The sequence below is a fragment of the Lepidothrix coronata genome, unplaced genomic scaffold (genome assembly GCF_001604755.1).
Source record: "Lepidothrix coronata isolate B3197 unplaced genomic scaffold, Lepidothrix_coronata-1.0 Scaffold45, whole genome shotgun sequence".
NCBI classification, from domain to species: Eukaryota; Metazoa; Chordata; class Aves; order Passeriformes; family Pipridae; genus Lepidothrix; species Lepidothrix coronata.
Genome location: NW_016690225.1, coordinates 1,224,857 through 1,237,104, shown reverse-complemented (window position 1 = coordinate 1,237,104; position 12,248 = coordinate 1,224,857). Strand labels below are relative to the sequence as shown.

Here is a 12,248-nt window from a genome sequence, read left to right as displayed (position 1 = left end):
CCCAACTCAATAAACTCAGTATAGAACAAACAAATAACATAATCTAATCTAACTGTCCACTTTACCTGGAAATGCATGCCCTGTTAGAGAATCCAAATCTGAAATTAAAACAGTGAAAAGATAGTCTTTAACACTAATTTAATATTAGAAAGCACAAAAAATCAAAAGCCAAGCTGGCATCAAATATCACATTATCACCAACATCAAATTTTAATCATATATATAGAAAAGCAAAAATAAAACACTTAGAATTACATTATGAAGGTTTTCCTCTCCATAGTCTTGTAAAAATGTAAAATAAGACCTAAAGATGAAAGCTTTGAACACTATGGGAAACTAAATTATTTTATTGTTTAAGATAGACATATCACAATTAAATAGGAATTTTACAATACCTTTTAAATGAACCTCTGATTAAGAAACTCATATCTTAAGTATAAACATTTGTTCTGCCCTTGTATATAGAAACAATAATTAGAAATGTGCAGAATGCTTTTTAGATTGTACCTTTTTAAAAAGAAGACTTTCTTTCTTGATCATAACAAATAACAGACCTAATTTTGCCTGGTTTAGTGTTTACTCTTTCATTTTTCTTTAAAATCTATCTTTTTTTTATAAAAGGAAGAGAGCTAGAAGTATTCCTGCTGACACCGTAAAGCATAAATGAGGGCTTCACTGGTCAACTCCCATCTTAAGAGAGAGCAGGAAGGTGTATCAGTGATGGAGCAACAGAATGACTCCTCCCCAACGTGCATTGGGACTAGAATGCAGAATTTCATCTTTGAAGTGCTTTGCTTTTTGGAAATTTCATGTTCTTAACAGAGACTAATTTAGCAACTTTGAGGAGTTACACTCAGAGATTCACTTGTAAATATATAGCCAGAAGAGCAGTTGACTCTCATAAAATACAGTCACAATACCAGCTGACATTGCTGTTGCATTACCAAAGTATAAGGCTAATTCTCAGACATATATGGCCAAAACTCCCACCTTCTTAGATAGTGTTCTGTCACACAAGGCAGTGACGTGAGAACATTTGGAAAACAAGCCCTGTTGCTAGAAGCATTCCACCAGTTTTCAATTAGCTCACCAGATTTGTGTGTGAAATCCTCAGACTGTCCTTCCTCCCATTATCTGACAAGTGGGATGGCAGTAGCTACACTATCTTGGAAATGCACAACTTTGTGGCTGACCAATCTACCCTAACATGCGTGTATACATGAGCTTTCTTGGCATTTTAAGGAATTGAATGTATTCATGAGCAGCGCCTGGAAAAAACTTTTAGTATTGTTTTTAAATTACTTCATCTTTAAAAAAAAAAATTGTTTTCTGACTGCAACAGTCAACAGACACAAGATTCTAGGTCAATGGTTTAGGCTACAGAAATCCTGAACTTGTAATACGGTAACTGATTCTAAAAAATATTGCGAAAGTATTTACCAGTTAACTCTTGGAACTGCAGTAGGAACTGCTCCTACTGAAAGACAGGAGGAAAGTGTGTTTTGCTTTAATAATTTATAACTGTTTAAGTGAGATAAATTTCCCGAGGACTGAGAACATGCTTAGTTTTGCAAGTGAACATAGGAAAAAAACAACCTAAAATGTGATAAACGCACTAGAGATAATTGCTTTCTGAAATCTAAGTTGCTGAACACAATGCATTACCTAACAATTCCAGTATGTGGGGTCTCAAGGTTTAGCATACCAAACTTCATCATAATCTACAGTAGAAATTAGAAACAACCTGAGCATTTTTCCTTCCAGAGCATGAGAGACAGAAGAATGTTGTTGCCCCCTAGAAACCCGTAAAAACACACCAAAACCAGATTATGAATAAATGGAGTATCTAGCTAGGCAGTGACTGCTCCCTGAAAGCAAAGAGACTGGATGCAACCACCATGCAAATCGGAATCAACACAAGAAAACATCTAATACTTAAATAGCACAAACTGTTGTCACTGTGCACATCCTGTGGCACATCCTACCACAGCAGGAAGGCGTTTCAAAACATCATTCTATGTCATTTTATTAATGAAAGTATCCTGATGCAAAACTCTAAGATCCAAGAAAAAGAACAAAAGAGGAAAAAAATTCTCTTCTTCCTATAGCAGTAAAAAAATATCTACTTAGACACTGGGATTAAAAAAAACCCAAAACCAACCAGAACAAACTACACCAGAAAATTGGGATTTGCATCTGAAAAATTCATGTACCTATTGTAACTTGCAGCAGAAATTACTATTAAAAATGCTATTCTGAAAGCAATGCAGATAAGTTAACAAAAATTAATTAGGCTCTTGTCCCAGCATAAAACAACACTACATGTAATACTTTGTGTTAAGCTGATGATATAAATTGTGGATGTGTTTATTTTCTTACAAATCGATGTCCACTAAGTGAAAACAAGGTAGTTTGTCACCCGAGCACGTGTCCTGTGTGAATTGGTAAATAAAATCAGACCTACTTTGCTAGCTGAAACCAGAAGAGTTTATGGTATATTGAACCCACAAATCATGATCCACATGCCCCAATTCCATCATTACACTTCACAAAGAGTGATATAAGCTGACACTGCATAGGCAGGCAATGTAAAGTTTCCCATATAAAGATAAAGTGTGCAACATTTTGCTGGTAGACTTCAATACATGCAATTACTTCAGTTATAATGGAATGAAACCTTTGCTGTGACTGAAACAACTCTAGTGTTCAGTCTCTGCCATAAGATTTCTTCTACTCTCTTATGGACTCCAAAGGCAGTAGAAAAATCATCATTTCCTTTTATTGTTAAGAAGATTTCTCAGTTTCTTTGACTGATTTTCAATTAAGTAAGCTTGAAGAGGTGGAATCCAATTTTCCTCCATTCCATTTATTTACTGGATTGCTCTGATTTGTTACTATTCATTTTTGTTTTCACACATATGACTTTCTAAGCAAAGAGCAGGAATCTGAAATTAAAATGGAGTACCTAAAAGTGACACACATTTTCATCCCCTTGTTAGGGCAACATAGTTAGCGTGTCTACAGAAGCAGTTAGCAATGAATTATATTCATGCAATCCAGACTTGATTCATACTATAAGTCATTGATTTTAAGTAATAAAACCAGGGATTTGATGATAAAGCTGACTTCAAGATGTAATGCATAGAAAGATTTTTCAAAAAAGGGAAAGAGTATGTACTTCTCAGTAGGCGGTATCTTTCTTTGGTATGCCATAGTCATTTCACTAGCTCAATGCAAAACAGACATTGGAGATGGTACAAGATTTTTATGCCACTAAGCTAAGTATTTTTTCCTAGAGTTGATTAGCAAAGATGTAGTCCTGTCTATATCTTGCCTCCAAGGCCCTGTTCCTTCTATTTCAAAAACAGTGTTCACTGCACAATCCGGTGCTCAACCTTTGACTTCCACTCTCATGGTATTCCTCGTGCTGTGCTTACAGTAAAATAGCTGTATAGCTGCCACTGATATGCATTCACAGAATACCAATGCCAAATGAACAGAAGGGATGATTTTTACAGTGCATAAAAAAACATATCTAAGGTACAGAGCACATTTAAGTCATTTAACATTAAAGGCTCTCCACAGCATTGGCAGCAAGATGATGAAATACCAAATCACCTCTTGAAGGTGGTACCTGCTTAGAAAGGTTAGGAGAAGCTAAATGAATGCTCTTTCGAAAATACAAGATTTTGCCCTGCTTCTAAGTGTTTTAATAGATATTGACGGCAGGAAATGAGTGTCTCTGCTTGGTAAACTTTCACAGTTAGACTCAATCTTATTTAACTATAAGCCCATAAATGAGCAGCACAACTGAGGAGCCATTGTGGACGTGCAAAACATCTGGACCACGAATTCTACAAAGCTGAAGTCTTCAAACAAGAGGAGTGGAGTAAAGTCCCACTGCTCATAATATTTCAGTATGAAGGGAGAGAAATAAAAAGGCTAGTTGCAAAGAAGAGAGTGAAGAGTAACATACAGCTGTAGTGGTTGAAGAAGAAAGATGACTTGCATTAACCAGAAGTTGCAACTGTAGCTTTGACAATCAGGTCAGTGAAAAGTATTGGCATGCAACTCTTATGATTGGATTTGGACTGTGAGTTTGGCTGCACCAAGATCTGGGGGTTAATTTGGTACTAACCAAACATACAGCCAGAATTTAAACCAGAAGTAGGTGAGCAATTCTTTGCATTAGCCTCTAGATGGGGAGAATTTCCTTCAGCTTTGGAAATGGTGTGCCTTATTCACTAAAAAGCTGGTTTTCCAGTAGAGGTAACTCTTGTATGGTCCTGTTGCTTCAACTTGGCTCTGCACTATTTGTTGTTATCTGAAATAAAACTGTTTTCAGGCTCTCTTTTATTTTCATTGATATATTATGGCATTCATTTGCCACCAATCCTTTAAACAGCATAATTATCATTTTAATGGAAAAGTAAACCTTTTCTTTGAGAATTTTCCCAATGAGAAGCAAAAACAAACAAACAAAAAGAGTTACCATAAAGGTTGCAATAAGGAATTCATAATAGTGCAGTCACCATCTTACAAACCCACTGCTCTCTTATGCTGCTGTTTGGAATTAATTTTTACTCTTGGAGATAATCAAAGAAAAAAAATCCAGTGGACATTTAGTTATGAAGACTTAACAATACAACACTCCAAAACCTATTTATTGCTCTGATTCAACTTGATTCCATCAATTTATGGATAAAAATTTGCATCATATCGAGACAGTAGATCACATTTATGCCACTAACCAGGGGTTCATTTCACCAGCTTTCTTTTCTGTGATATCATTAAGAATTGGATTCAAACTTACTTTTCTTCAGTGGAGGTGTTTTCCTGTAAGCTGTGTGCCTGAGCTTCCAATAGCTCCAATGAAGAAGTAGTAGAAATTGAGTCAATTAATTACATTGAAAAGTAGAAATTAAACTTGGTCAGATGAATAGTTAGAACAGTTCTTTCCACTGACAAGATCTCTAATAACTATAGTGTGAGCTTAGACACCTACATACCTACATAACCTATAATGTAGGTAATTGGAGCTGAATCTCACCACAAGAATCTTTCACCACAAGAATAAAATGAGAATGATTTAGACATGGATTTAGACTATTTTGCAATTGGTAAACTTGATGGCCTCAGATCTCTAAAATGGTTAGCTAAAATAAGTACTAGACAAAAATAAACTTAGTCCTGCCAGTCTCTAGTACAAAAACTCACTGATTATTTTTTCTACTCTCTAAAAATCATAAGTTAATTATACAGGATGATTGTTGCAGCTTTATATTTTGCCTTCTGATTTATGTTATTTCAGTAAGAACTTGGAGAATGGCTACAAAATTAAATACAAAAGGGTCCATCTGAACACCAAGAAACACCTTTTTTTAATTGTGAGAGTGACCGAGCGCTGGCACAGTGCCCAGGGAGACTGGGGAGTTTCCTTCCCCAGAGGTAAATAAAGCCATCTGGATGTAGTCCTGGAACACCCTGCTGTGGGTGGTCCTGCTTGAGCAAGGGGCTTGGACCAGATGACCTCCAGGGGTCCCTTTCAATCTCAACCATGCTGTGATTCTGTGAGATAGTACCAGTTCTTGAAAGAACCTGAGGGCCACATACAGCTTCAGTGTTGACAGAGCAGGAGAAAGAAATGCATTTTTCCTGATGAGAGGAATGAATTGTGGAAGATAGATCACAAAAAATACTATGGGAGCTTTAATAATAGGGAAGCTTTCATTAATAGAACCCATCTGTTATTATTAATAACTGCTAACCATTCACACTGCCCATTCAAGTCTTTGTTCACACACTCTTGCACTTGCACACTCCTGGTTACCCACCACTGCACAACCAGGAGGCCAACACCAGCTGTCTGCACAGAGGCCGTGGGGCCATAACAGCACACAGGGGCTCTTAGGTGGACATCCAGGAAGTCCTTCAAAGGGTCCTTCACTTAATCACTTATATATACAATCCTGCAGCCTGACCACATGTGCCAGTAGCACCCTCTGGAATGTGGTCCCGTTCACACGACTGGTTGTTGCTGCTAGTCCTGGCAGGTGGTCAGGTTTGGCCAGCTTTTAGTACCCCAAGTTTCTTAGTTCTTGCAAAGACTGCCAGATTGTCAATCTCAAGGAGTTTATCAGTGCCTGGGAGACTGCTGCATGCTGTTCTCTGTAGCCTACTGTATCCTCATAACTTTTTCCACCCACACACCTAGATACCCACAGAAATCACTCACACAAGATCACAAGGCACTTTTATGCAGTGCAGCCTTGGAGAATGGCTACAAAATTAAATACAAAAGGATCCATCCGAACAGCAGGAAACACCTTTTTTTCAATTGTGAGAGTGACTGAGCACTGGCACAGTGCCCAGGGAGATCACACCTGCTATGTGATATGCTTTAGCAAAAGAAGCTGGGGGAGACCTAAAATCTTGCTATCCAGATGCAAATTTATCCTTACATAGAAGTTGTGAATTATTGTGAACAACTACAAGGACTGGTAATACTACCAAACACACATTACTAAAGTTGCTATTCAAAATACCACAATAAGGGAGGAAAATAAGCTTACTTAAGTGTCCTGTTAAAACAAAAAGTTCTCTTCCCATACAGTTAACTCTTTGGCATCCCCTTTCCTTGGATAGGAAATATTAATTAAATGTGTTGTCCTTAGTTTCCTTAGAATAATTCAACAGAATCGCAGAATAGGTAAGATTGAAAGGGACCACTGGAGGTCATTTAGTCCAACCCCCCTGTCCAAGCAGGGTCATCCTAGAGCATGTTACTCAGGACTGTGTTCAGATGTCTTTTGAATATCTCCAGAGAAGGAGACTCCACAACCTTTCCGGACAATCTGTTCCAGTGCGTGGTCATCCACAGAGTAAACAAATTCTTCCTCTCTTTCACATAAAACTTCCTGTATTCCACTTTCTGCCTGTTGCCTCTCTTAATTAGCCTGACTCCATTCTCTCAACACCCTCTCTGCAGACATTTAAATACTTTGATAAGGTCCCCTCTCAGCTGTCTCTTCTCCAGGCTAACACATGCCCAGCTCCCTCAGCCTTTCCTCGTACAAGAGATGCTCCAGTCCTTTAGTCATCTTTGTAGCCCTTTGCTGGACTCACTCCAGGAGCCAAATGTCTTTCTTGTACTGAGGAGCAAGAAATTAAATTTTGTGTTCCTAAAGCTGTATTTCATAGGGCTTCGGAGTTAAAATGTCATCACCATCTATAGAGAATAAAAGTTCATGTTACCTATATATACATAGTTTAAATTACATAAAAAATATTTGAGATATTGAACAGAGATGATTAAAAACATAACCTATAGGTGTAATTTGACTTGGCTGAGATCTTCTAGTAGGTTCATAGTGGGTAACATTTCAGAGAAGAAAAAAATGGGATCTACTGGCCCTGGCCAGCTAAACTGGACCATGGTCTGCTTCTCTTCCTCCACAACATATGTTGTTCTCATTTCTTTTCTCTGTCTCACTTAAAAAAACTAATGAAACAGAACAACCACCAATGAAAAACAGAAACTCCAAAAGTGGTTTCCTTCCATTTTGAAAGCCATCATTAATCCATTTTCTTCTGCTGCTGATCTCAAGCAATCTGCCTGCTTCATGCTTCCTAGTATAATCATGGCCTCAGGACTGGTTTATCCAAACTCAATGCAGAGGTTTTAAATAGCATCTTAAAATATACTGTAGAACCTACAGCTGCATACAGCCATCTCAAGATCAGAACATTAACGCTTTCCAAAGCAGCTCTCATTAGGAAACTTAAAAGTACGTTATGGATGAAATCCCAGCCCCAGTTTCCTGCAGTGAAAGCTGCTGCACTAACAGCAGCAGCAGCAGCACCCACTCTACTTGAATGCAGAGACTTTATTTAGGCAGCATTCACTAGCACTTTGATAGCAGTGATGGAGGACATCTATCATCAGAGGTAGGTGCACTGTAATTTGGAACGCCATGCAGTTCATCACAGCTTTACTGCCTCATATTGAGCCAGGATTTCCCAGAGGACTAACACAGGCGTGCTGTCCTCACCACATGTAATAATCCAAACACTTTCAGGAAGGCACATTGTATCTATAGGCACACTGTAACTGTGAGTGCGGCAGCTCATAGTTGTGTACATATGTGTATTTATTTAAAACAAGCACACAAATGAAAAAGTTTCTCAGAAAGATCAGTACAAACATTACTCATACTTTCCCCAGTGACTTCCACTTGGGTAACTGGCTTAGCCATGAAAGAGGTGAAAGAATCTCTTTTACCTAATGTACTTTAGTGTCTTAGCATGTCCACAAACATTTTTGAGCTCAGAAGCACTTTTAAAATGATGTATGGCTGATCATTGAGCAACCACCACCTTAAAAACATAAAATCATTTAGGTTGGAAAAGACCCTAAATATCATCGAGTTCAACCATTAACCCACCACTGCCAAGTCACTAAACCATGTCCTTAAGTGCCACAACTACACCTCTTGTGCTCCAGACCCTTCACCAGTTTCACTGTCCTGCTCTGGACACACTCCAGCACCTCAATGGCTTTCTTGTAATGAGGGACCCAAAACTGGACACAGGATTCCAGTGCAGTCCCACCAGGTATTGAATACAGTGGGGAGATCACTGCCTTGGTTCTGCTGGCCAGACTATTTCTGATACAAGCTAGGATGACATTGGCTTTCTTGGCCACCTGGGCACACTGCTGGCTCATATTCAGCTGCTGTCAACCAGCATTCTCAGGTCCTTTCTGCTGGGCAGCTTTCCAGCCACTCTGCCCCAAATGTGTAGCGCTGCCTGGGATTGTTGTGACCAAAGGACAGGTCCTGGCACTTGGCCTTGTAGAACCTCTCACACTTGGCCTCAGCCCACAGAATTGAGGATGTCTAAGTTGTGTAGCGTGTCACCAACCATTTCCCCTCAAATTATGGGGGCTTCATTCCACTCCCCCAACCCTGTCTTCCAGTTCAGGAGGCTGGTACCCAAAGAACAACTGGTCATACTGTTAGACACTGAGGCAAAGAAAGTATTAAGTACCTCAGCCTTTTCCTCATCCTTTTTCACTGTTTTTCCCTGCATCTCATAAAGAGTGGAGATTCTCCTCTGCCTCCTTTTTGTTGCTGATGTATTTCTAGAAACATTTTTATTTTCTTTTACGGTAGCAGCCAGATTAAGTTCTAGTTGGGCTTTGGTCCTTCTACTTTTCTCCCTTCTTAACCTCATGCATGACATCCTTAAAGTCCTCCTGAGTTGCTTGCCTCTTCTCCCTAAAATCATAAAATTTCCATTTTTTTTCTGAGTTCCAGGAAAAGCTCTCTGTTCAGCCAGGTCAGTCTTCTTCCCCACCAGCTCATCTTACAACACATCTGGATGGCCAGACATGTACAACTTTCTAGCTCATTTTTTCAAAGGATGCTTGTAAATTTATTTCAGCCTAGGCAGATCTAAAGCCTGCCTATATCCAGGATCTTGGAGCTGTGGTTAGTACAGCAGTGTTCTTGAACTAATAACCTAAAGCCCTAACTTTGAGCCAGAGTTGATTTCTGTCCTCAAAAGACAAGTATAATTCTTTCCCATTTGTCTGAGAAAGACCATAGAGAAAGAACAGAGTTTCCAAATTAAGGAGGTGGCTAACACAGACAGCCATGGGCTGTTTATTCAACCTCTGAAAAATTGTTATTTGGCGGTAGAGTTTCCATACTTGACAGCAAATAGATGTCAGAGTTTTGAGAGTCTACTTGAATCCTATCTGTACATTTAATCACATTATCTCCCCATATGAAATATTAAAACTTCAATTACTTTTGCATTATTGTGAAAAATATGCAACTCATAACTCAAGAAGCAACAACATAATACACATCATGATGTGGTGACATCATGATTCTCAGCAATATGAAGCTATCAAATTTTCCAGACCAGAAAACCATAAAATAGATAAGTAAAAATATGCTAAATAAAATTCATGTTTATGTAATGTTATTTGTGAAATAGTCTGATGAAATCCTGGAAGTAGGCTCTGGGCAAATGAGGAGTCTCAAACAGAGATTCAATAATACTCCACCAAAACAAACCAAAAACCAAAAAACCAAACAACCAAAAAACCCCAAGGACCAAACAAACAAACAAAAAACTAAAACTAAATCAACCAACCAAACAAAACCAACCAAAACCAAACTAAAAAGCCTCGCTCCACCAAAATCACCCAAACCCCAGGGGAAAACAAAAAACCATAAACTTCAAAATAATATATCTGCTCAGTTTTGTTACGGCTCTTTTCTAAATCTGCTTTTTTTCACAGAAAAGGCAAGAAATTCTATGAAATTCAACTGTTCCACTTTATGCCACTAATTATGTCAAATACTATGACATGTCTTTCAGAAGCTCCTTCTTAAGTGCTATCAAATTCTTTCACTTTATCTCATTCTTTCTCTTCTACTGGAAATGCCTCTTCTCTCACACTGTCCCTGTTTTTTAGCAACTTTGCTTTTTCCCTGAAAATTATAGAAATATAAGCTCTCAAATCAGCTGGCATTTCTAAACAAAAGATAATATTCTCTCATTTTCCACTCAGCATCAGCTTCCCTTTCCCTAACTCACGTGAGATTGGTTTCACGGTTGTGCTCAGCTTGATCTGGTCTTTGATATATCTATTCATGGTCTTCTGTTCACCAAGAGAAAGTATTTTTTCATATTCATTTTCCTGTCGTTTTAAATTGTATCAGATAAAACCAAGCCCTTATTATTAAACAATCTTTCAAGCCTTTCATGACTTGCCTGGTTTCAGAAAGACTAAATAACTATATTTATATGTTGACACGTAAAGTACCAAGTCAAGGTTTAAATGACAAAGCTGATTCAGTGACTTACTAAATATTAGGACAATTATGGTTATACTAAACAAGCTGAGTCTTCTAAGTACTTTAGATCCGGAAAGCTAGTGGGGATGAAAAAAAAACCAAAACACCCCCCAAAAAGAAACATCTGCTTAAGTAGCTGTGGCTTAGTCCCAGCCAGTAATCACACACCACACAGCCACTTGCTCACAACTTCTCACCCTGGTGGGATAGGTTAGAAAATCAGAAAAAGGTAAAACCTATAGAGTGAGATAGGATCAGTTTAATGACTGAAATAAAGTAAAACATAATAATAATAGTAATGAAAGGGAGAGGAATAAAATCCAAGAAAGACAAGTGATGTACATCGCAATTGCACCTGCTGACCAAGGCAGTGATTGGTCCCTCCCAGACAGTTCCCCCCAGCTTATACACATTCTATGGTCTGGAATATCCCTTTGGTCAGTTTGGGTCACCTGTCCTGGCCATGCTCCCTCTCAGATTTTTGTGCACCTGCTTGCTAGCAGAGCATGGGACATTGGAAAGTCCTTAACTTAGGGTAAGCACTATTTGCAACAACTGAAATATCAGTGTGTTATCAACATTATTGACATACGAAGTGCAAAACACAGCACTGTGCTAGCTACTGAGAAGAAAATTTAACTCTATCCCAGTTGAAACTTGGACAGTATCAACCTTGATTCCATATAATTTATGCCATGACCAGGTTCTACATTTTCCAGTACATTTCAGTTAATCATCACCATTCTTCCCATCCCTTAATAGATGTATCTACACACACACACCCCTACACACACATCATTCCCTTAGTTTATGGACCATCCCTAAAAAAGTCCATTGAGTTCATTTAGTCCATGCCTTTGGACTCCATCTGCTACAGTTCTTCATCAGGGCAGGAAAAATAGAGTATGGTGTTGGATTCTTGCATACTGGAGTCAGTTGATTGTCCCTCTCCTCCACCTGCCTGGAGGCAGCACTACTCCAGTACTGCTAACAAGAATCTCCACTTCTTCTAAAAATGCATTACAATTCCTTTCCATAGGATCAGAAGTATAGGGCTCTGGTAGATACCGATGCACAGTGTACCCTAATGCCATCAAGTTATAAAGAGGTAGAGCCCATTTTTATTTCTGGAGTGACAGGAGCTAATCATATTGGAGGCTGAAATAAGTCCAACTGGGAGTGAGTGGCAAAAGCGCTCCTATGTGACTGGCTCAGAGACTCTGTGCATCCACGATGAGCTGTTGTTCCTGTCTCATTCACTGAATAATGGCCAACTTCTGAAGTTTTAACTTAGGAATGTTGTCAGTGTTTACAGTGATAAATGCTAGAGTTCTACAGAAATGACTGCAAGACTCCCTTTGATTTCATAAAGGTAAG

The 12,248-nt window shown here is 38.6% G+C and overlaps 1 protein-coding gene across 7 annotated transcripts in view; it reads right to left on the bottom strand.

Annotated features, from left to right (window-relative positions):
* DLGAP2 (DLG associated protein 2) overlaps positions 1-12,248 on the bottom strand; it is a 455,132-nt gene that overhangs the window by 156,896 nt on the left and 285,988 nt on the right. For 5 of the 7 annotated variants that reach the window (XM_017814543.1, XM_017814542.1, XM_017814544.1 and 2 more), the window contains one exon: positions 66-98. The exons of the other annotated variants lie outside the window; for them this stretch is intronic. In XM_017814543.1, coding sequence (XP_017670032.1) covers positions 66-98 — 33 coding nt within the window. The remainder of the gene's footprint in view (positions 1-65; positions 99-12,248) is intronic. 7 annotated transcript variants of the gene reach the window in all.